The 24,083-nt window shown below is 59.3% G+C and overlaps 3 protein-coding genes across 3 annotated transcripts in view; 2 read left to right on the forward strand and 1 right to left on the reverse strand.

The window, feature by feature from the left end:
* The window catches only part of Lmtk2 (lemur tail kinase 2), a 77,378-nt gene extending 75,469 nt beyond the window's left edge, over positions 1-1,909 (forward strand). The window contains exon 15 of the transcript XR_016533581.1: positions 442-1,909. The gene's annotated coding sequence lies outside the window, so the exon portion shown is untranslated. The remainder of the gene's footprint in view (positions 1-441) is intronic.
* Positions 1,910-3,324: 1,415 nt separating this feature from the next.
* On the forward strand, positions 3,325-4,374 carry Bhlha15 (basic helix-loop-helix family member a15). Its single transcript, XM_090324176.1, has 2 exons — positions 3,325-3,381; positions 3,731-4,374. Exon 2 carries the CDS (start codon positions 3,765-3,767, stop codon positions 4,308-4,310), a length of 546 nt encoding a protein of 181 aa, XP_090180302.1. The 5' UTR covers positions 3,325-3,381; positions 3,731-3,764; the 3' UTR covers positions 4,311-4,374.
* Positions 4,375-7,026: 2,652 nt separating this feature from the next.
* Positions 7,027-22,862, reverse strand: Tecpr1 (tectonin beta-propeller repeat containing 1). The gene is made up of 24 exons (XM_090324382.1): positions 22,630-22,862; positions 21,779-21,961; positions 21,491-21,613; positions 20,851-20,976; positions 19,440-19,614; positions 19,250-19,350; positions 17,519-17,620; positions 16,663-16,808; positions 15,910-16,403; positions 15,666-15,811; positions 15,355-15,510; positions 14,700-14,849; positions 14,456-14,613; positions 13,364-13,491; positions 12,463-12,565; positions 11,480-11,576; positions 11,309-11,388; positions 10,663-10,719; positions 10,168-10,348; positions 9,440-9,575; positions 8,960-9,052; positions 8,190-8,296; positions 7,993-8,112; positions 7,027-7,906 (listed from the first exon to the last, which is right to left on the reverse strand). Exons 1-24 carry the CDS (start codon positions 22,852-22,854, stop codon positions 7,811-7,813), a joined length of 3,483 nt encoding a protein of 1,160 aa, XP_090180508.1. The 5' UTR covers positions 22,855-22,862; the 3' UTR covers positions 7,027-7,810.
* Positions 22,863-24,083: the final 1,221 nt, after the last annotated feature.

The following is a 24,083-nucleotide window of genomic DNA, read 5'->3' on the forward strand; positions in this document are numbered from 1 at the left end:
AGGATGGGCCAGGACGGGGTGTGCTCATTGGGGCTGACCTGGGCTTGGGCTCTGGTGTGAAGAAGCCTCTGAGGCTGATGCAGAGTGGGAGCCCTGTGCCCACTGGGGTGGGTCCCCTCCCACGAGCCCTTCACCCAAAATATTCTCCGGTGCTGAGCCGCTTCCCACCCCAGAGGGATCCTGGGGGACTGGAGACCTGAGCCCGTGGCCGTCCCTGGAGAGAGCCCGTCTCAGTGCTTACGTGACCCGTGACCCTTGTTCCCAGTGCTGTTTGGCTCCCTGGGTTTCTTTTATACTAAGCAATAACCTTGCAGAGCAGGGAGGCTGGGAGGCGGGGTGGGGCTGCGGGCCGGGCCGCAGGGCCTCGTGAGGGCTGTATCGGAAACAGCGCTTGGAGGTGATGTTGCCAAAACTGTCATCTCTCTCCATTTCTGGCTGCAGATTTCTTGACTTTTTTTGAATCTTTACCTCTGCCAGTCATCGTAGAGACGAGAGATGCTTTCAAGAGTCAGATGGACAAGCTCACGAGCTCTATCGTCTATACACTCAGTCCAGGATTCACTTACTGACGCTGCAGGACTACGCAGCGATCCCCATGTTAAGGATACTTTAACCACATCATTCTCATTTTTACTTAATGCTTATCTTTCACACAATTGCCAAAATAAAAGCGTTTTATACCCAGGGCTGGGGGTGCTGCTGTGCCATTGCATGGAGGGAGGCTTTCTAGTGCCGGAACCCCCAAGCCAGTGGGCTCTGTTGAAAATGCAAGCAATATTGAGAAACTGAAACAGATGAAAAGTTCAGACCCTGTTTTGGAATGTCAGCACGGATTCTGTTGTTTTGACCAATAAGGCAGTTGGTTACCAGTAGTGGATCTGCAGACGTCCATTCTCTGTCAGCTGTGTGATGCAGTACTCCAGTGAGATCTGTAGATAATGTGGGAAGACGTTTCTAATACCTGGTTCACTGGTTTCCTGGCTCCTTTGGTGGCCTGAAGCAGCCTACATCTGTGCTGGAGTGGCTGTGGGTGCGGGTGTGGGTGGGTGTCGAATTCTGTATTCTAAATAACCCGCGATTTTGTTCCTAGCTCAATGCTGGTTTTCATGTTGTATCCACTGACCCCATCGGGGGCCAGGAGGGAGCCTCCCGTCCTTCTGGGACTCAGACCCCATCCCTGGGCCAGGAGCCATTTATCTTTCAGGATGAACCAAGCTGCACTGAAAACAGGACACCCCTTTCTGTTGTTTCTGTTATTTTTATTTTATGACCGCCTCCGGTCCCGGCACCCATTCTGTGTTTAGTGTACAGGCCCAATTTTCTTCAGAGGTGGATTTATTTAAGGAAAGCCTTTCCGTGTACTGCTCCCCCAAGCACCTTGCACACCTCCTCCTCCCTGTTTCCCGTAGACTGTTTGTAGAATTAATGACCTACTGCATGTCTGTCCAGAGCGACGGGCAGAAGGGGGGCTGTAGCTCCCCTTCCTCCACTCAGCCTGTCCCCTGAACATCGAGACGCCAAGCAGCTGTCACGCTGCAGAGGAACTGCCAGCATTCAAGTGACAAAGCCGTGTGCACGCACCTTCCTCCACGCTTACGTCTCAAAACTGTATTCGTAAGCAGCGGTGCGCTTGGCGCCGGTGCTGGCTGGTGTAACACGAGGATGCACGGGGGCTGGAGCAGAACTCGTGCTGTGAAGCTGTGAGCAGTGGGACGGGGGCAGGACCTGCGGGGACACTCGCCCCACCACTGGCACCTCACACAGCCAGAAGAGGTTCACAGCAATACAACCTTGAATTTCAATGATGTACATTTTTAAATTGTAAGATTTTTACTGTATATTGATACATAGTGTGATTCAATAAATTGCTTGTAATTTAAAAACTATTTAATATGCAAAATAAATATAGTTATATATTTATAAACTGTTGCTGTATTGCATTTCACATTTTTCCACGTATGGGGAAGGAAGGGTGGTGGCGGTGGCTCTGTTTCTAAATCTCCCACACCCTGGGGCTGCTGGAGTGTGTGATGGAAAGTAAGCCTTTGCACGTGGCTGGCTGGTTTTAGTCCTGGGCTCCTGGCTCCCCCAAAGCCTCAAGAAGCACCCGGCTGACGGGTGACTCCACTCACAGGCAACGGTTCCTCGTGGAGCAGAAGTGCCTGGGTCTCCTGCTTGCTTTCCTGGTCCTTGACTGAGGTGCACGTGGCCAAGCAGGAAGTAACAGCCTCCTGCTATGGCCACGGCCCCCAGGGCTGGCTCCCGACACCTGGATCACAGGGGGCGGTCAGCCAGTGTCCAGACAGCAAAGATGTGGTGGCATGACCCAGACATCCTGCCCCCTGGACAAGCTTCCCCCTCACTGCAGTACTGGGTTTTGAACCCAAGGCCTTAGACTTGCCAGGCAGGCACTCATCCCTTGATCCAGACCTCCCACTCCCTTTTGCTTGCTTTCTTCTCAGGGTCTCCTGTTATTTTGCCCTGGTTGTGGGCTCTTATTCACCTCCATGCTGGCACACTAGGAGAGCCAGCTTGTTTTAAGGTGTGTGGGGGGTGGGGGCTCAAACCCTGACCTTCCTGGTCACCGGAGGGACAGATTACAGCCGGAGGCCAGGCTCGGCCAGGGGCTCCAGTGCAGCAGGGAGGTGGCGGAGCTGTCCCCTCAGGAGAGGGACGTGCGAGGCCCAGCCTCCTGATCCAGGGCCCAGGGGCCCTCTTAGAGGAGCAGGGACAGGCAGGAGGAGGCCAGGATCTTCCTTGCTACCCAGGAGTTGTGGCCACGGTGCATTTAAGATGACTCACGGGGTGGCTAACCGCAAGGCCTGGTGAGGTTCCGGGGATCCCCGTCCTCGACCTCCAGGGGTCCCCGGAGAGACCGCAGCCTGCCTGAGCCTGCAGCCCGCAGCTGGCCCGGGAGGGAGGAAGGGGGCGTGGCCGCCCACCCGCGGCAGGTGCGGGCCCCGCCCCGGCCCCGCCCACCGGCCTTATTTACATACGTCAGCGGCCCCGCCCCGGGTACCTAAAGCGACGTGTCCTTGTCCCCCGTGGGCAGGCTCTGCGCGTGCCGCCGCGGATCCCCAGGTAACCAGGGGCAGGGGGGAGGGGAGGCTCAAGGAGGGGCGGCAGGGAGAGGAGCAGAGGCAGGGCCCCCGTGGGGACCGGGGCAAACCCAGGTGGGGGGGGCCACAGAGAGCGCCCCCCACTCGTTCCTGGCCAGTGTCGTCCACGTGGTGGGACTGGGCGCAGCGGCTGGGCCCCAGCAACTGCCAACCTCAGACCTGCGACAGCTGCTCCTGGCCTCAGCCCTGTGCCCCTGTGTGGCATCCAGCCTGGCAGGACAGGGAGCATGCCATCCAGATGCACTGGGGACACACAGAGCCGGTTGGGATCCAATGCTGGGTGGTCTAACCAAGCAAAGTATTAAAGGTCACCTTGGAGGTGAAGGACCTGGGGGCAGGGGGTCAGTGTGAACCCCCCCTCCCCAGAGAGAGGGCTGGAGATCCGGGGAGAGAGTATTGGGGGGGGGGGGTCCTGTGAGATCAAGCAGGGGAAGTGAAGCATTCGTAGGTCAGCTCAGACTGACCAAGAGGGACCTTGGGGCCACCAGGGACCAAGCAGTCCACTGATGCCACTGAATCAGCCAGGCTACAGGGTGGGGCAGCCGCTGTTATTGTCACTGCTCATACTGGGAGACCACAGAGTGACTTGTGTCTTGGCCTTGTTTCTAAAGGGCCACTCACCTCTAGGACAACCATTCCAGAGCCATGAAGACCAAGAACCGGCCCCCCCGGCTCCGGGCACCGCTGCAGGACCCTGAGGCCACCCCTGAAGAGAGGACCCCCGAGAGGCCTCAGCCAGGCTCGGGGCCGGAGCTGACGAAGGGTCTGCGGAACAGGGCGGCCAAGGCAGCAGGGCCCCGAGCCGAAGTGGGCCGGCGACGACAAGGACCTGGTGGCCGGCGCGACAACAGTGTCCAGCGGCGGCTGGAGAGCAACGAGCGGGAGCGCCAGCGGATGCACAAGCTCAACAACGCCTTCCAGGCCCTGCGAGAGGTCATTCCCCACGTGCGCGCCGACAAGAAGCTCTCCAAGATCGAGACGCTCACACTGGCCAAGAACTATATCAAATCGCTCACCGCCACCATCCTCACCATGTCCAGCGGCTGCCTCCCCGACCCAGCACCCGGCTCCAAACTTTACCAACACTATCAGCAGTCCACCGGGGGCACGCTTGGGGACACCGAGTCACAGCCACAGGGCCATCTGCAGCGATATTCCACGCAGATTCACAGCTTCCGAGAGGGCAGTTAGCTCCAGGCCTCAGGGGAAGGGTGGCAAGGGTGGCTTGCCCGTCTACCCCAGCCCTTGCCCCTCGCTCCTCCAGGCTGCAGTCCTCAGAAGCTCCATTTACCCTGACCCACTCAGCCTGGAATACCTCTGGCCGGGCGAAGCCTCTGGTTAAGGCAGCTAGAGGCCCAAACTCAACTCTGGAGCAAATACCAGGCCCTGTGGCCACTGCACGAAGCCTCAATGGCTTCTTTCCTCACCTCCTCACTAAATTCTCCCCACCTGGGCTGACAATGGGACGGCCCTTCTCACAGGGGAAGATTTAGACTGGGAATTTCTGCTTGTTGAGAAGCCTGCATCATACCTCTGGAATCAGCCTTCTTATCTAGGGTAAACTGAGACCTGGAGTGAGCAGGCAAAGCCAACCCCCAGTAGATGAGCTGAGGTTCTTTCCAAAGGACATCTGGGGGTGGCCAGCCGCCCCCCACAAAGGGCGGGGGGGTGTTAGAAAAGGTTAGCGATGTGCCTGACAGCAGAGGGCCTGCAGCCCTGGCATGGGAAGGGCACCTTGGAAATGAGGCTGGAAACAAAGTGGGGTGTGCAAGAAGAAGGTTGAGTTTGTCCTTGGCCTGGCACAAGCTCCCACCTTGGTGAGTCTCAGAAGTGAGGAGATTTGGCACAGGGCAGTCTGATGGGACTGTTCTTGGCCCTGTTTGAGTTGGAGGCCTTTGGCACTTCTTGGCAGGTTGAACCTGGGATTGGCAGAAACCTTTCTCCCCAACCTGGTGCTGCTCCAAAATGCCAGGGAGCCAGGGGCTTGGCAGGTCCCACTGCCTGGGATCCAGCTTCCTTCTATCGGGTCCTTCCTGTCCCACTGGCTCTGCTGGACTTGGCCACTTTGCTGTCAATGCTTGCAGGCGTCTCCCTGCGCCTGTCGCTCGGCCTGGCACTGTCCCAGAGTTGCCTAGGGGCCGGACCCGTACTGAGGTGTTGGAGTGAGGGCCTAGCTAAGCTAGGAAGATAGCTGCCAGTGCAGAAGGTTCTCCTAATGGGGGGTCCCCAATTTGCAGCCTTACCTTCCCCAAGCTTGGGGAACATGGTACTACATGCTGGAGGCCACTGCAGCTTGGGGGGTTCACAATTAGAAGCAGGACAGCAAGTGACCAAGCAGAGGGCAGGCATTGGCTGCCTTGGTCATCTGGAAAGCAGCCACAGCACAATGTTCCCCTATCTTTTCCTTTGTTCTTGGGGGTACTAGGTGTTTTGTTGGGGTGGGGGGGGAGTCATGAGGCTTGAACTCTGGGCCTGGCCACTGTCCCTCCGCTCTTCAGCTCAAGGCTACCACCCTACCCTGTGGCGCCACAGCCCCACTTCTCATTTTCTAGTGATTAATTGGAGATATGAGTCTCAGAGTCTTTTGTGCCTGGGTGGCTTTGAACCTTGATCCTCAGATCTCAGCCTCCTGAGTAGCTAGGATTCCAGGTGTGAGCCACCGCACCCAGCAGGGGTACTAAGCTTTAAACTCGGGGCTCATGCTTGCTAGACGGGTGCTCTAGCGTTCGAACCACATCTCCACCCCCCCTTTATTTTTCTTTTTCTAAAAAGCATCATGTTCTCTGTCCAGAGCTAGTTTAATGCTAAGATCTTCCTACCTACACCTCACTCACCCCTAGCTGGGATTACAGATATGAGCCACGGTGACAGGCTTTAGTCTCCCCTTCTTAATGAGAAATGCCAGTCCCAACTGCCTGGTCTGCCCAAGCTCTGCAGCCATCCTTTGTCAAGACTGCAGTGGGGGCCTCGCAGAGGTGGTGAGCATGGAGGGTGAGTGGAAGCCAAGGCTGAGCGCTCAGGACAACCCGAGCCCAGGTGGGCATTTGGGGAGCTGCCAGTCTAGCAGCTGTTTGGCGCTGAACTCATGGAATGTATTGACATTTGCAGCCGGAAGCATCGGGGGCAGGGAGGGCTGGGGGGGGGGTCCCACACTGCCTAACGTGGGCCACAGTCCAGGACTATGTCAAGGCTTGCTTGTCGTGTCCCCAGCTGGCCCCTCTGCCCCTCAGCACCCAGGGGTCGTCCAGCCCTCCTCCACCGGCCATGGCCCATCATGAAAGACCCTCAGAGGCCCCTGTCCTACTCTGGGGACTTGAGGCCAGGTCAGTGACTGGTCAGGGTGGCTGAGTCCCCTCATCCCTGTCCCGTGGAGCTGCCCACTGGTGGGGCCCAGGTCCGCAGGGGGACTCGGTCATGGGGTTTGAACTCAGGGCCTGAGCTCTCCTGCTCAAGGCTAATGCTTTACCACTCTGAGCCGCAGCAGCGCTTGCCGTTTCCTGGTGACTCACTGGAGATGAATCCCAGACTTGCCTGCCCGTTATGGCTCTGAACCTGGATGCTCAGATCTCAGCCTCCTGAGTAGCTAGGATCCAGATGAAGGCACCAGGGCTCAGCTCGCCTTCTCCCGGCCTCCTTCCCTGTGGACCCTTCCAAGTACTGAGGAGACTGACGACGCCATGCCCTAAAAGCTCCGGATTTCACAGCAATTGTTTCTCTGCCACGGGAATTGGATTAATAAAGACTCCCTCCCAGTGACACTGGTGAACGTTTATTCATGAAGCACCAGTGGAGTGGAGACAGCTCAGCCACGCTGGGAAAGGAAACAGCTGATGCTGTCCCAGTCCAGGAAACCTCACCCCCGCCCCAAGAGAAGTCGGGGAGTCTGGGGCGCCATGTTGCAGGCCGCTGCAGCTGGTGGGCGGGCTCACCAGGTGGGGCCCCCCAGGGGCTGCTGCTCCCACATACACCCCTGCCACCTCCAGAAATGCCACTGCCTTGGGGAGGGGCCGGGGCCCCCACGAGCCAGAGGGGGAGAAGTCTGCTCATTCTGAGTGCAGCTCTGGCTCCCGCCTGGGCACTGCCCGCACGCAGGAAATAAGCTGGACACTGCACCCCCACGCCGGGCACAGAGGCCACGGCAGCGATGGGCCACTGGCTTAGGCTTGCTTCTGCCTGGCCAGATGGCGCTCACCTCCCCTGGGGAAAGCGAATGCCCTGCGCTCCTCCCAGGGGCACAGGGTGGCTCGGGGCTCTGGGCACCCCCTGCCCAGCCAGGCACACACCTGCTCCTCACCCAGGTGCCTGCAGGGCCCCCAAGGACGCCACGGGGTCTCACAGGGCCACCTGGCCACTCTGCCACATGAGACCCCCACAGATTCACGGCATAGGGCTCAGATGCGATTTGGGGGTACAGAACTTTTGAGGGTCCCTGGGCTCCAGGGTCTAGGCCTGAATGGGAAGGTGGCGCAGGCTGGGGCTGAGGGACCTGGGTAGTGACAGTCTCCCCCAGGTCTCCGCCCACGGCATCTGCCACAGATGGGGGGGGACATGTGCCCACCAGCTTCCTTCTGGCCAGTGCCTCTGGTGGCCATGGCCAGGCCTCTTCCTGGGGTGACCCAGTGCCCCCCTCTGCCACAGGCCGTGCTCCCTGGACACCCACCGCCATCCTGGCCTCCAGGCCACATGCAGCCTTAGCACTGGATGGGGCCCTGGGCCTCACGCTGGCAGGACCGGCTTCGGGGGCCCCTGGTGGCGTTGGCTCGAATGGAGATGTGACCCCATCCTCCCTGAGGGGAAGATCCGGTCAGTGGCGGCCCAGAGGCTGGGGCGGGGCTCCCACCAGCGCCCGCCCTGCACTCCCAAGGCCACTCACCCCGATGCCATAGTCCCAGCCCTGCCCCGTGGGCTCCTGGGGCTGCACCCCTGTGCGCCGGCACACGGTCCCCCGGCTCAGCCCGTGGCTCCCCTGCACTTTGTTAGCGATGACCCAGACCTGGAACACAGGCCAGCTGGAGCCCGGGGAGGAAAGCCCGAGGGGCCCCCCACTTCCCAGGGCCCGCCACACCCCACCTGGTCCAGGGGCCCCACGGACACATGGCACACATTGTTGGACACGTGCTCCCAGCTGGAGCCCTGCGGGTAGCTGGGCGTGATCCCCCCACGGAACCACAGGTTTCCTAGGACAGACACAGGGCGATCAGAGGCTGCCCTGGGGCAGCGTGGGGTCTGGGGGAGTGGGGGTTCGATGCAGCACCCCCTTTCCTCCCCATAGCCCCAGGCTCTTGCTGTCCCAGCTTGGAGAGCCTGGGCTGCGGCCAGCTCTGGGCCTCTCCATCCTGGCTTCTCCTGAGCTTCATAATCGTGCCATTGTGGGCCACGGGGCTGGCCGGCCTCCCCTCCCCCATGTGGGTGGAAACTGAGGACAAAGAGTGTTTTAAACAAATACCAAGAGAACCGGATCTGGAAGGAACACTTGAACTTCAAGCCCCGTTCTGCCTTTCCTACCCATCTCCTTATCGGTGCCCCATGGAGAGCGACCAGAACCCTGCCCAAGACCACACGGGGGTCAGCTAGGTGGACAGCAGGGTCCTGCATGTCACACCTCGGTGGAACCTTCTAGAAGGTGCTCCCTGGGCAGGCCCCGCACGGGCCACGGGAGGAGCCTGGGTCCTGGGCATGCACCCCTTCATCTTGGCCCAGGCTCACGCAGGGCTGGACACGGTGGGGTGCCTTGAGTAGAGGCCCACCAAGGAGGTGAGACCCTAGCCTCCGTGTGGCCGGCTGGCCGTCACTCTGGGGTGTCCGGGGGTCCCCACCCTGCAGCAGTGGACACAACTTGCCGTTTTCATCCAGGGCGTACACGGACGTGTGGCCAACAGACACCTGCGCCAGCCTCTGCTTGGGAGGGGACGGGATGTGGTACCAGCAGTCACCTGTGACAGGACGGCCAGCTCAGGAGGGGCCGGAGGGACCCTGCGGCCTGCGGTAAAGCTTACTGTGGCCACCTGAGTGTGCGACCCGGGCCACAGAAAGCCACCAGGTGCTCTGGGCCCCCAGGCACTGGAGGCTCACGCCTGCATCCCAGCTACTCAGGAGGTGGAGATGTGAGGATCATGGTTCAAAGCCAGCCTGGGCAGGAAAGTCCATGAGACTCTCCAATTGATCGGTAAAAAGCTCCAGTGGTTGAGCACTAGCCCTGAGTGGCAATGCTAAGGACAGTGCCCAGGCCTTGAGTTCGCATCCCAGGACTGTGGGTGTACACACACACACACACACACACACACACACACGCCCTGGGGCTGTTCGGGGCTGGCACTCACCGGCCGGCTGGGAGGGTGACACGGAGCCGCGGTAGAAGGCCGAGCCGTCTCTGGCCACGGCCCACACTTGGTAGCAGGCGCCGATGGACACGGAGGCGAAGGGCTGGTCAGTGCCCACGTGCAGCCAGGAGGAGCCCTGAGAGGGTGAGGGGGCTGCTGAACCCCATCACAGCTCAGGGCTCGGGGCAGGGCCTGGCCTGACTCGGCCCCGACTGCAGCCTGATCCCAGCCCGTGGATGAGCACAGGAAAGCAACCACGTGTACCTCACCGAGGGCCCAGCCACCAGGCTCAATTGTCCCCCCCCTTCCCCGGTCCTGGCTCCCGTGGCAGGGCAGCTCCAGCGGGACACTGGTGGCTCACGCCTATAATCCCAGCTACTCAGGAGACAGAGATCTGAGAATCAAGGTTCAAAGCCAGCCCAGGCAGAAAAGTCCCTGAGACTCTTATCTCACCAGAGAACGGGAAGTGGCACTGTAGCTCAAGTCATAGAGTGCTAGCCTTGAGCCGAAGAGCTCTGGGTCAGTGCCAGGCTCTGAGTTCAAGACCCATGACCAACAAAAAGGAAGGGCAGCACCAGTGCCCATTGCATTCCCCACGCCAGCCACCTGGAGGACCCGGTGGTCCCCTCAGGCCACATGGGGCACCTCCATCCCCAGAGACCCAAGCAGGCCTTGGGGACAGCTGAGTGTGGCCTGATTTCAGAGCGGAAGTGGCGGGCGGCGCTCACCGCAGGATTGAGCTCAGACACACCGAGGCGACACAGCACATCGCCCTTGTCACTGACGGCCCACAGGGCAATGCCGTGCCCCTGCCCCTCCGCCTCTGGGCATGCTGGGATGATGGACACGTCGCCAAGCGCGATGGGGGCCACCTCCAGCCAGGGCCCGCTCGTCACCAGTTTGCATTTTCTGTGCAGGGGAAATACAGCAAAAAGCCCAGGCCCCAAGTGTGATGGCCGGTGCCAAGAGCCAATGCCGCCGGGCACCCAGGGAGGGAGCAGCCCTCCCACCTGCCAGGGACAGCTTTTATTTGTTCTAGAGAACAAACTGCAGAAAGCAGAGCGCCAGAGCCCGCGGGCATTTCCTGGGCTGACATTTACCTTGACTCGGCTCTCCTACCCTCCCCACCTTCCTTCCCCCGACTGAGGTCGGAAGCCAGGCCCAGTCCCTCCCCCCAGACTGCCAGGGGATGCCATGCCCCCCCCCCCCGCCAGGCCCCTCACCTGGCCCAGCACCTTCTCCTGACAAAGTCCTTCATAGTTTTGTAGCCATGGTACGAGCTGCAAGAAGAAGAGGTAGTGAGGTCAAGACCATTGCATGGAAGTTTCTGGAAAGCAATGGACCCTGCACCCGTTCTTTTCCCGGCTGTTACTGGGCAGAGCCATGGGCTGGGGCTCGGGTCAGAGGGGCAGCTATGGTGCCTCATGGTCTCCAGGGCGGAGACCAGGTGGGGTGAGGCTGGGGGCTCTGCACCCGCCCCTCTCCAGGCCCACAGGGCTCTTCCCCAACAGGAGCCCCGAGTCCGGCTGAGGGCAGGAAGGCCGCTCCAGAGGCCTGGCTGAAGCCTGAAGGTGACCCCAAAAAGCCCAGAATCGGGGTGGGCCTCCTCCTGGGGTGACCCTGGGGCATGCAACTGGGGCCTGGCTCAGGCTTTTCTGGCTTAATCTCCTAAGTGGGCGTGACTCCCGTGAGGGGCCACGCAGCCCACCGCCCGTCACGGCACTGGCATCGGTGACCTGGCCTCCCAAGATGGCGCTTGCCTCACCCCCCTCCCACATCCTCCTGTCCCTCAAGGCCTGGCCTCAGCCCCTAGACCCCCAAAGATGTCACATGGCCCTGGGCCCCTGGCTCCCTGGAGGGGACACTTACGCGGGAAAGTCACTGGCGTACTGCCATCCTTCCTGGTCGGTGCCACCCGGGGCACTGAAGTCCACATACCAGTCAGAGACCTAAGGGGGAGCAATGAGACCAGGGCCCCCCCCCATACCCACAGACCAGCCGGCAACCTGGGGACGTGGTGGGGGAGGTGGACAGCCTCACCCAGGTCCACTGCAGGGACGGGGGCTTCGTGTTGGCCTTCGTGCACTCCTGAAGCCCCATGGCGTCGCTCCACATAGGCCGGTCGGTGGGCAGACCCCTGTGGTGGGACAACACCTGGCATGTCACCAGCCCCGGGCAGCAGGCCAGGACTGCGTCCCAGCAGGCCCAAGCAAGCTTGAGGCCCTGAGTTCAAGTCCTAACACTGGTCCCGTGAGCCGGTGGCTCACGCCTGTAATCCTAGCTACTCAGGAGGCTGAGCTCTGAGGATGGCAATTTGAAGTCAACCCAGGAAAAAAAAAAGTCTCAGGAGGATTTCTACCTCTAACTTTATGCAGAGATAAAAGTCCCCTCACATCTCAACTGGAACGCATCTATTTAGACGAGGGCTGGGTGCTTCCCATGTACAGGGGACCCCGCCAGAAAAAAAAGGGAACAAGAAAAAGAGCCAGCCACACACCCCCAAACCCACGTGACACCACTGCTGTGTTAGAAGTCGGGATCGCGTGTGGGTGAGGAGGAGGAAGATATGGACTGGGGCTGGCAAAGTTGTATCTTGTTGTATGTAATACACACACGTTCACACTTTGTTCTGTTTTACATCCTAATGATTTCTTTTTGGTCAGTTATAGAGCTTGAACTCTAGGCCCTGGCACTGTCCTTGAGCTCTTCAGTTCAAGGCTAGTGTTCTAACACTTGAGTCACAGCACCACTTCTGGTTTTCTGGTGGTTAACTGGAAATAAGAGTCTCATGGACTTTCATGCTGGCTTTGAACCTCAATCCTCAGATCTCAGTCTCCAGAGTCGCTAGAAGCATGAGCCACCGGTGCCCCCTGAAATTCATTTTGATGGTAACTCAAGTGTAAGCTCTTCCAGACTGGAGGCATGCTTAGAGTACCTGCTTAGCCAAACAGAGGCCCTGAGTTCAAATCCCAGCACTGGGGCTCCGACTCTAGCCGGGGGCCCGGGCTGGGTGCCACCCTGACCTGCTGGTGTAGCCCGTGACGGGGTTCCAGCGCTGGTTCTCATAGATGCACACGCTCTTCACGTCGGACTGGGTGTAGATATGGCTGTTGCTGCTGCCCAGGCCTGTAGGGGAGAGGAGGCTGCCAGGACGGAGGCCTTGCCGGCTCTACCTGGAACTCTGCATTCCCCCTGGAGCACCCAGGCCTACAACGTATAGCTGGAGGCAAGCCAGAGCCCAGGCAGCTGAGGTGGACCTAGAGCTGGCTGAGCAGGTGTTGCACCCCAGGCCTTTTGCTTTTCATTTCTATTTCTCAGAGTTTCTGGCTTTTACAAGTCAGCCTCGGGCCTGGATCGTGCTACCTCCACCTCCTGAGTAGTGGGGGTTCAAGCTGTGCACCACTGCACCAAACCTGTCGATGAGCTAGGGTCCAGGCTAGCTTTTGCCCCGGCTGGCCTAGATTAGCCAGCTCAGCTAATCTTCACGGAACAGGCCCGACAGGGGTGCTTCGAGAGCAGGCCTGCCTGTGGACAGAGGCGTGCTGAGTTCAGTCCACCTCTCCAGCCCACTCTGCCTCCCAGAACTGGGGGTGACTTGCCCTAGAAAAAGCAACCACAGGTGAGGGAGGAGTGAAAGAAGCACGGCGAGACTTCATCTATGGAGGGCTGCATCCTCCAGGGGGCCCTGGCTCCTGGCTTTCTAGAATCTTCGGAGCCCTAGCTCATGCTGGCCTGCGGGCTCCAAGGTTGGTCTTGGAAGTTTTCCGCTGAGGAGGCTCGGAGAGGTGAAGGTCACCTGTCACCTGTCCAGCCAGTGCCAGCCCAGGGGCAGGAGCCCAGCGGTGGACAGGGAAGCCAGCTGGGGATTAGAGGAGGGAAGGGCGGAAGCTAGCCATGCCAACGGTGGTGCTCAGGTGCCCACACCTGGGAAACAGCTGCCACCATGGCCACCCGTGTACACCCAGGCCGTGTGGTCGTAGCCGATGCCCCACACCACGCCGTGGCCGCTGGCCTCCACCACTCGCAGGTGGCCTCCCATCTGCCGCCAGAACCTGGGGGGAAGGCGGGGGGGGGGGGACACAGCACAGGGCAAGAAAGACATCTCAGTCCAAATGTCCAACCTCCCCACGCCCTCTTCTCTCCACAAGCTGCTGGCTCACGCCTGTCATCCTGGCGACTCAGGAGACTCAGATCTGAGGATCTCGGTTCAAAGCCAACCTGGGCAGGGAAGTCTGTGAGGTTCTTATTTTCAATGAACCACCAAAAAGCTGGAAGTAGAGCTGTGGCTCAAGTGGTAGAGCACCAAACTTGAGCAAAAAAAAAAAAAAGCTCAGAGACAGTGCCCAGGCCCTGAGTTCAAGCCTCGGGACCAGCACACACACACACACACACACACACACTTTCTCTCTCCTGTGTGGTGCCCTTTGGGGGCCCAGGACACATTACCAAAACCAGCAGAGCGAGCACCTACCTGCCCAATCCTGGCGGCTCTACCCTGGGGCTCTACCCATGGGGGAGTGGGTGGGCAGGCGGCAGAGCCTGGGGCAGACAGCAGGAATTTGCCCTGCCTGTTTTTGCCACCAGGGGGCGCCAAGTGTCCCCCTATCCTCCCCGAGGACCTGCTTGCACTGTCCCCAGGCAATCGGCTGATTTCCCTCCCTCCCGAGGCTCTGAATGTCCCAACTGTGATGTCTAGCCTTTACCCATGACTTCCCAGCACCTAACTGTACCCTGAAAACTTGCCCCGGGCACCCCAGTCTGGGTGAGGGGCTATGTGTGTATGTGTGTGAGGTGGCTTCTCTGACCCCACCCTTCCCTGCAGCTGGCCTTGAAAGAGCTGGGAAATCTGGCTTGGGAAGATGGAGCTGGGGTCTGCGCAGCAGGTGGTCAGACAGAGGCAGCCTGTGTCCAGCCCTGTGGGGTCCCCTGTTGTGGAGCCTAGCTGTCGGGGTGCAGGGGGGTGCGGGGCAGGGAGGGGGAGAGGGCTGGCACCGGCCCCAGAACCCAGCCACGCACATCTGGTCACAGGGCAGCGGGTGCTCCTGGGCCTCCAGGCCAGGGGTGGGCTCACTCACGAAGATGTCCCCTCTGCAGGTGACGGACCAGATGGCCTGTGGGGACAGCAGGCTGGGCAGTCTCCGGCTCTCGCTGCAGGACAGGCTGAGCAGGGCGAGCTGGCACAGGACGGGCATGATCACCGCTGGCCGGGCTGAGGCCTGGCTGGCCCTCGTCCCCTGCCCTGGGCGCCGCCCTCGCTCACCCAGTCATTCATGTCCTGCTCGGTGGCTGCGGCCAGGCGCACGGGCCACCTCTGCCGGGTCCGCTCCGGGGTGTACAGGGCGAAGGAGTGCTTGGCTTCGTTGAGCACGGGGACCAGCGCTGTGACCTCGTTGAGGAACACATGGAGGTACTGTGGGGGGACGAGGCAGAGCGGGGCTGGCACCCCGGAGGAGACAGCCAGAGCGGGGCTCCCTCAGTTCTAGAGCTCAGCAAGCAGGAGTCAGAACCAAAGTCACCCTCGGGTGACATGGTCAAGATCTCTGGCATGTGGACATGCGCTGAGTGCGGGTGTGTGCGGGACGTGGGCTCCCAGAACCGCGCGTCCACAGCGGACCAGGGACATGACTTTGGATCATGGTTCGTGGCCAACATAGGCCAAAAGGGAATGGTGGCTCAGGCCTGTAATCCTAGCCACTCAAGAGGCTGAGGTAGGAGGGTAGTGAGTTCCAGGCCAGCCTGGGTTACATGGTGAGATCCAGGTTCAAAGCCAGCACAGGCACAGAAAACATGAAAATCCAGGGCCTGCAAGTGTCTCTTGGTGGCCCTGGGAGGCAAAGGGGCAAACCACACCCACGGTCCCTGGGCCCTGTGCCCTCCCCGTCCCCCCCCGCCCCGTGGCCTCGCAGCGCGGGCACCTTCTTTTCCTCGTGCAGCATATAGTAGATGAACAGGATGCTGTCCCGGGCCCCATCGTGGCCTGTGAACTGCTCTAGGGCCACGCGCACGTCCACCCACTTGTGGGGTTTCCAGTCACACCACCACTGCAGCGTGCCCGTCTTCACCCACACCGACTGTGGCACAGGCAGGGGGGAGGGCGGCGTGGGCTCGAGTCTTTCACGGGCCACACCCCCAGCCCCCGATGGACAGAGCCACGGGCGCCGTGTCCCCCGCTCTGCCCAGCGCTGTGGCAGCAGGCACCGGCGCGTGCCCCGTGGGCCGTGCACACCTGCTCCACGGCCTGCTCGTAGTGTCGGAAGTTCTCCAGCTCCCGCCTGGTTCTCTCCGTGAGCTGCTGGAAGATCTGCTTCCTCCAGGCTGCAGTCTGTGCCGGTGTGATGGACAGTGACAGCGTCTGCACCGAGGGGGACAGGCCTGCGGAAGGCCAGGCCTCAGGGCTGGGTGCCATCCTGCCCGCAGCTGGACCTGGGGGCTGGCTTGCTTTCCTAGCCCCGCTGTCCCAGCCTCCTCACCTGACTGGACTGTGAACCACTTGAGCGAGGAGCCCGCGTCCACGGCGCAGCCACCTCCAGACACCCAGGCCCACAGCGGGTGGTCGTCTGCCCCGTAGGGCTCCTCCGAGCCCAGCGGGCAGAGCCCCAGGGAGCAGAGCCCCGCCGCCTCGGGGCAGCCGGCAGGCGCATGGGCAGCCGCCTTCTTGGGCTCCTTCAGGTCAATACTGGTCCAGGGCAGCTGGGCCGGTGGGGAGCTGGGGCCTGGGTGTTCGTGGAGACCCGGGGCTGTGGCAGGGTCCCCTCTGTCCTCCGTGGGGCTAGAGTGCTCCACCGCACCCCCGGGGGCCACGGCAGCGTCCGAGGCTGAGCTCCCCTTCGGGTCACTGGGGCTGTCCGAAGGTTCTTCAGGGAGCTGCTGCACTGGGCCCCGTCTCTCCACTTCTGAGGTGTCATTGTCACTCGGGGCCGACTCGCTGCTGCCCCTCACCTCATCCCCAAAGAAGCAGCCGGCGCTGGGGACAGAAGAGCACAGGTGTCATTTCTCCTCAGGATGTGCCCTGTCACCGTGACTGCCCGCCTCTCCTCTTCAGCCACGCCCTGCCCTGCCAGTCACAGCCACGGGACAGTGATCCAGTGGCGACCCTCCACATCTCAGACCCCTCAGCAGCTGGGGTGACGGGTGCGAGCATTTGAAAGCAACACCACACACTCATCACGGCGGCCCCACACCTGTCCCGCCGCCTCCTCCACGCCCCGCCGTCCCCGGGTCACCTGAGGAGGCTGGACGAGCTGCCCGAGTGCGAGCGGTCGCTCTCTCGGCCCACGATGATGGCTTTCCACGTCTTCCCGCTGAGCTCGCTGGGCGTGACGCCCTGCCGGAAATACACCGTGCGGTCCTCACAGCCGATGCCCCACACCTGGACAGAACAGAGGTGCAGGCCTGGGGCTCTTAGCCCTTCCGAGGGGCGCGGGGGGCCTGGGGTGAGATGTAGGGGTGCACCTGTGTGTGGGTGTGGCCGTGAGGCTGGAACGTGCCGTGATGCAAGTCTACTCGTGCCACTCTCTTCCCTGTGGACTCTGGTGGGAAACTGGGCCCCAGAGCTGCTCCATGAAGGGTTTTGCTGGGGCTTTTTTTGTTTTTGTTTTTCTTTCTCGCTAGTCCCAAGGCCTAGGTGCGTCCCTGAGCTTTTCTGCTCCAGGCCATAGCTCCACTTCTGGCTTTTTGCTGATTCGCAAATTCTCCTGCCCAGACTGGCTTTGAATTGAAATGCTCAGACCTCAGCCTGTTGAGTAGCTGGGATTACAGGCGTGCGCCACCAGCGCCCAGCAGCTTTGACTTTACAAAGTCCCCCAGGCTTCTTACCCACAAAGAGGCCACAGTGTCAAAGCCACATGGAAGATAGCTGGGGGAGGCTCTGGCCAAAATCAAGCTTAAGGGGCAGCCCTGCCCCTCATGGGGTGCTCAGTCCACCTCCTGTTTCGGGGAGTCCCCCCCCACCCTGTCCCATCCCCATCAACCCCAAGCGGGGGCCCTAGGACCAATTGGCTACTTGGGGCCCTGTGGAGGCAGTGACAAGGACAGTGACATGGTGGGCGCTGCATGGGGCAGGCGGGGACCCCAGCACACCTGGTCATTCAGCCCCACATTCACCATCGTCATTTCTCCCACCATCTCGATCCAGCTGGTGCCACAGGGGTTGTGAGAGTTGACGCCTCTTCGAAACCAGACCTGGAAAGGCAGAAACAACACCTCCCTAGAGGGTCATGGAGACCCTTATTTGTTGTTGTTACTATTCACGACAGGGTCTCACTATGGAGCCTACACAGGCATTGAACTCATGATGCTCCTGCTTGTCTTCTGATTGCTGGTATTACACGTGTGTGCTACCACGCCTGCTAACAGAGGGCTTTGAAAAGGCCCAGCCGCCTGATGCTTAGAAAGGCAATGTCATCAGTCCTCAGCCATGCCTAAGACTTGGGGAAGCCAACCATGATCCCCTGATTTCTGCCTCCCATGCAATTATGATTACAGGCTTAAGCCACAATGCCTGGCTAGGAAATAAGTTAAAAAAAAATGACTTCTCAGCCAGGCACAGTGGCTCACGCCCTCACCCTGGGCCTGTTGTCCCCTGAGCCACCCTTACCCACTGACTCCACCCGTCCCAGACACACTGATCCCGCTGCATCATCACTTGAATGATCTAAAATTCCCTAAGTATGGCAGGAAATAGGGGCCAGTTCCAAGAAACCCCTCAAATCTCTATTACAAAAGTTCCTAAAATGCCAGGTGCTGGTGGCTCACACCTGTAATCCTAGCTATTCAGGAGGCTGAGATCTGAGGAGCGTAGTTCAAAGCTAACCCGGGCATGAAAGTCCGTGAGACTCTTATCTCCAATGAACCACCAGAAAATGGGAAGTGGCACTGTGGCTCAAAGTGCTAGAACACTACAGCCTTGAAGTGAAGAGCTCAAGGACAGCACTGAGGCCCAGAGTTCAAGCCCCATGACTAAAAACAAAAAAGGTTCCTAGGGGGGTGGGGGGAGGGAAATGGGGACAAAAACATGAGAGGGGGTACCATGTGTGAGAAGTTCCTAGAGAGCCAGCATGGTAGGGTATACCTTTAGTATCCGCTGCTCAAGATGCTGAGGCAGGAGAATTACTTAAGCCTAAGAACCTGAGGCCAACCTGCACCACAGGGCAAGACCCCATCTCAAAAATAAAAAATTATATATATATATATAGCTTTTTCCTAGAATGTCTTCATTTTCTACTAAACCCCAAAGAGGTATGCACATCAAATATTCAAAGACTGGACAAAGACGCATTTTTTTTGCCAGTCCTGGGCTTGAACTCTGGGCCTGAGCACTGTCCTTGGACTTTTTCAAGGCTAGAGCTCTATCACTTAAGCCTCAGAACCACTTCTAGCTTTTTTTCTATGTATGTGGTACTGAGGAATCGAACCCAGGTCTTTGTGCATGCTAGGCAAGCACTTTAACCACTAGGCCAAACTCCTGGCCCGCATTTAAAAAAAAAAAAATCAAACTTGGTTTTTTTTTTTTTTGGTGTATGTGTGTATGCCAGTCCTAGGGCTTGAATTCAGGGGCCAGGTGCTGTCCCTGAGCTTTTTTATTTTGCTCAAGGCTGGTGTGTTACCATTTGAGCCACAGCTCTACTTCTGGTTTTCTGGCTTTGAACTGCAGTCCTCAAATCTCAGCCTCCTGAGTAGCTAGGATGACAGGTGAGAGCCACTGGAGTCCAGTGATGTCAGATTTACTGGAATGGGTTTAGGGGACCTTCTCAAGCAGAGAGAACCCCCTGGTGGCACAGGACCCCGCTGGTCCCCAGCCCCCAGCCTTACTTTCCGGTCCTTGGTGACAGCCCAGACCACGCTGACGCCCACAGAGACATGCATGATCCCGTTCTCAGATCCTGGAGGTTCCACGATGGACCAGGAACTTCCTACACCCCCCCCAAAATAGAAACCCCAGACCATCTTCATCAGCTAAGATGCTGGGGGAGCACCCCTCCCCCAGTACAGGGCTACCCACCTCTGGGGTTGTTCCTGTTGATTCCTTCCCGCACCAGGGCCTGACCCTCCCAGAGGGTGGCCCACAGGAGGTCGTGGGGTCCGCAGCTGATCTGCATCACCTCACCGGGAGTGTCCACCAGGGACCACGAGGAGCCTTCAGGGTTCGGGTGGCTTACATCCTCTCTGTACCACACCTGGGGGGGGAGGGGGAGAGGGGAGCAGCCACTGCATCAGCACCCCTGGCACCTTACAGGACATGCATGAGGGTCCTGTCAACATCCCCACACACGCCCTGATGGTTCAGCCCGCTCTACCCCCTCCCCTGATTTCTCCTCAGTGGCAGAGATGGTTCAAAATTCAAGTCCTGGATTTCAGCTGCTTATGAGCGTCACCCTCTCCCCAGTCCAGCCTCGGGCGCCCTGCGCCCCCTGGTGGTCATGTGCCCCCAGGACACCCGTGGTGTTCAGTGCCCAGTCTCCCAAGCTCTGATGTCTGCTACCACCCCTTCTTTGGTCCTTCACCTCACTAGTTGAGATGAGTAACCTCCTGCAGGGCACTGGCCTGTAATCTGGACTACTCAGGACGCTGAGATCTGAGGACTGAGGTTTTCCGCATAGCAAAATCCATGAGACTCTTAATCACCAATGAAGCACCAAAAAGCCAGATGTGGAGTTATGGTTCAAGCAGATGTAAATAAAGCACGAGCCTTGGACTGGGAATGTGGCTTAGTGGTAGAGCGCTTGCCTAGCATACAGGAAGCCATGGGTTCCATTCCTCAGTACCACATACACAGAAAAAGCCGGAAGTGGCAATGTGGCTCAAGTGGTAGAGTGCTAGCCTTGAGCAAAAGCAGCTCTGGGACAGTGCCCAGGCCCCAAGTGCTAGCTGCTCTGTGGTCCTCTCTTTCTGGATGGGGGAGCTCCGTCCTGGGCCACATCTCACCCTGCCGGCTCCCGTCTCCATCCTTCAGCTGGCCTCAGTGGTTGACAGGGCCCTGGAGATGAGCCTGCCAAAAACCTTCTTGGACTGTCCCAAAAGCCAGCGGAACCTCATGTGCAGTGCATGCTAAGTCGTGGGACAATCTCACCAAAGTGTTGGGTCCCTGTGCCCGGCCCATTGTGCAGTTGCTCACTTGGGGTAGATTAGTCCTTTTCTTAGTTTATAAACTTCCCCCCACATTAACCCATCCACTCAGACAACACTGGGGGTGGCCAGAGGGACCCCCAGAGAGTTGGCAGAGCCCAGGATCTGTCCATGGACACCGCGGTGCCGACGACACTTGTGCCCCGGGTGGGCCAGGAAGAGATGCGGGATGGTGGCAGAGGCTACTGGGAAGTGGGGATCACAGAGGGGCATTGTGGGAGCTTGGTCACCTGCTGCCAGCTCTAGGGATCCCAGGTCCCCAGGGCCCAGGCCTGGCCTGGCCTTACCTTTCCCTGTAGAGACACGGCCCACACAGACAGGCGGCCCACGGGCTCCTCCGTGATCTCCCAGCCCCCCACGGAGAGGTCATTGAAAGGGTCAGGCAAGGCCTCAGGGTCATCCTTTGAGGGGATCTGGAGGAAAGGGTGAAGCAGTGGCCATCATGGCCCAGTGAGCCCTCCTTCCCCCATCCCTGCTCGCCTACTTTCCAGCCTTCCAGAACCTTCCATACTCAGCTCAGCCACCTGATATCATGCAGCAGGCCAGTGTTGCAGGCCCCTGTCTGGTCCTCTCTGTTGCAGCCTTGCCTGGGCTATGGGCCTCCAGTGGCCTCTGTGGTTCGCCCATGCCTGGGTCCCTCCACGGCCACATCCCAGGCTCTCAGGCTGGCTTGGGGCTGTGGTCTTTGAAGGGGACCTCCAGTCCCCTGATGCCATGGAAGCAGCACTGGAGGCTCATGGGAGAGCATGGCCCAGAGCGGGACAAGCTCTGAGCTAACCTGGACCACTGTCCACCCTGGCCCCATGTGGTCAGCTGCCAGGCAGAGGGACACATAATACCCTGGGGCTGGAGGAGGGGCATGGTGCCCTGTGGCCCCTGTCCACGTCCACCCTGCCCTGGCCCCCACGCCTTGCTCCGTGGGAGGACCTTGGCCCACGTGTCACGGGATTTGTATCTCCGGTACCGGATCCACTTCCGCCTCCGCACACACGAGTTCCACTTCTTGTCTCTGGTGTAGGTGGCGGGGAAGTCCACGGCATACGTCCAGCCCTGCGAGGCCACGTGGGGGGGGTGAGGCGGGGGTAGGAGGGCAGGAGGGGAGGGCGGGGGCGGGAAGACTCCAGCAAGCAGAGGTCAGCCACCACCGGGACTGGGGACAGGCCGGACACCACGCCCCCCCCCCCCACAGCCAAGGTGGACACCAAGTTCACCTACCCCTTTCTCGGTGGGCTCCCCTCCAAAATTCTCATCCACGTACCAGTCTGACTCCCACTCCCAGTGGGGTGACAGCAGCGCCACCCCGTCCAGCGGCCGGTGCTGGAGCCCACTCACGTCGCTCCATGGCCAGCGGTCACTCGGCAGGAGTTTGTCACAGAAGCCGCCCATGGGGTTCCAGCGCTGAGGCCAGGGACACAGAGATGTGCTCAGGCCTGGGTCTGCTGGGAGGACACCCAGGCGGGCAGGGCCTCTCCGAGGCCAGGACGTGAATGGCAAGCCTGTCTGGGACTCAGGGATCAAAGATGTCCATGCTGCTTCAGTAAGGGCTGGGCCTGGTGGCTCAGGCCTGTAATCTCAGCTACTTGAGAGGTAAAAGGTAAGAGAATGAATAGTTTGAAGCCAGCCTAGGAGGGGGACAGAGTGATACTCTATCTCAACTGAGTAGCTGGCCAGGGTGATTCATTCTTATCATCTGAGCCACTTAGAGGACGGAGATAAGAGAATCACAGCCCAAGGTTTGTTTTAGGCAAAAAGGAGAGGACTCTGTCTGAACTATAATGAAATGGAAAAGGCCTGGGTTTCCACGGGTAGGGATTGCTTAGGAAGTGTGAGGCTCTGAGTCCTGCCCAAAAGTGAGGGGAAAAAAATGATTAAAAAAACAAAAACAAAAACAGCCCATGCATCAGCATGGCCCAAGAGTGGAGTACCCACCCATGGTCCCAGCAGGACAGGCAGAGGAGGACAGGGTCCCCTAGGCGCTCAAAATACACCAGAGTGCACCCCCATGGGTACCCAGCCAGGGATGCAAAGACCTGGATGCTCTGCCCTTGATCTTGAGCGGAGAGTACCTGGTTCTCGTAGGCCTCCTCCCGGCGGCGGATGGGGACATCGCTGGCACACACGTACAGGTAGACCTGGTTGTCACAGGCGATGCCCCAGCAGAACTGTGTGGCTGCGCTGACCCTCTTGAATTCCATCTGGCAATCCCGGCGTAGTTCCCAGTACTGGCCAGCCGTGGACAGTGTATAAACCCTCCCAAAGAGGTCCACTGCCCACAGCATGGAGGAGGGCATGGCGGCAGCACTGGAGACAAATGCAGGGGAAGGAACATGTCAGCCGGGGAGGGGGGCCCATGCCTGCAGTCCTGGCACTTAAGGTGGAAGGATCACATACAGGCTGGAGGCCAGCCTGAGCTCCACAGTAATCCTCCCTCTCAAAAAACGGCAATAACAAGAGTATCAGAGCATGGCTCCCCACATGGGGACCTCAGGTCATATGGGAATTTTCCACGGTGACTGTCTCATGGCATGCAGGGCAGGAAGAAGGAACAAGTGGTCACGCTAAGGAGCAGAAGTCACGCTTGCTCCCAGTGCAGGGAGGACTTCTTTCTTTGCTTCTCCTTCCCCCTGTTCTCCAGCCCCCCCCTCCCTCACTCTCTCTCTCTCTCTGCCAGTCCTTGGGCTTGAACTCTGGGCCTGGGCGTTGTCTCTGAGCTCTGGGTTCTGTCTCCAGCCACTACCACCACCATCACCAGCAACCAGAATGGTACAGACCCAGGGACCAGAAACAGAACACGTACCCCATACAACACACACCCTGCACTGACACCGCTTCTCCAGGTCTTTTTTTTTTTTTTTTCAGTCTTGGGTCTTATACTCAAGGCCTGGCTGCTGTCCCTGAGCTTTTTGCTCAAGGCTAACATTCTACCACTTTGAGCCATAGCACCCCTTCTGGTGATTCATTAAGAGATAAGAATTGTATGTGAAGTAATGTACCTTCTATCTGGTGAATAGAATATAACCCTTCTATTAATTACAATAAAAAAATATATGAAAAAAGAGAGATAAGAATCTCATGGACTTTCCTGCCCTAGCTGGCTCTGAACTGTGATCCTCAGATCTCAGCTTCCCGAGTGGCTGGGATTACAGGCGTGAGCCACTACATGCCCGCTTCTCTAGGCTTCTTCACCTCTCTGTCAGGCCGATTGGTCTCTGCCATTCTACTGGGCTTGGCAAAGGGGTCTCCGGTGTGCCTGGCATCCCAGCCTGAGTCCCAGGGGACCGCAGAGACTCGGGGGACACAAAGGTCTCCTGCCCACCCTCCCGAATGACTCTGGCTTCCACCCCTCGTTCCCCACGCCCTCCTTCCATCTTTTTCTTTGTGCTCTGCAGAGTCTCCAAGCTCTACCCCCAGTCCACCCTGCCCCATCACACAGCAGCCATGGCGGGTAACCTGACTTTCAGAGGGGCATGCTTGGGTAACCTGATTTTCAGAACAGCATGCTTCCCTCCATGCCAGATCC

This window comes from Megascapheus bottae, chromosome 34 (genome assembly GCF_031878675.1).
Source record: "Megascapheus bottae isolate mThoBot1 chromosome 34, mThoBot2.hap1, whole genome shotgun sequence".
Classification (NCBI taxonomy): Eukaryota; Metazoa; Chordata; class Mammalia; order Rodentia; family Geomyidae; genus Megascapheus; species Megascapheus bottae.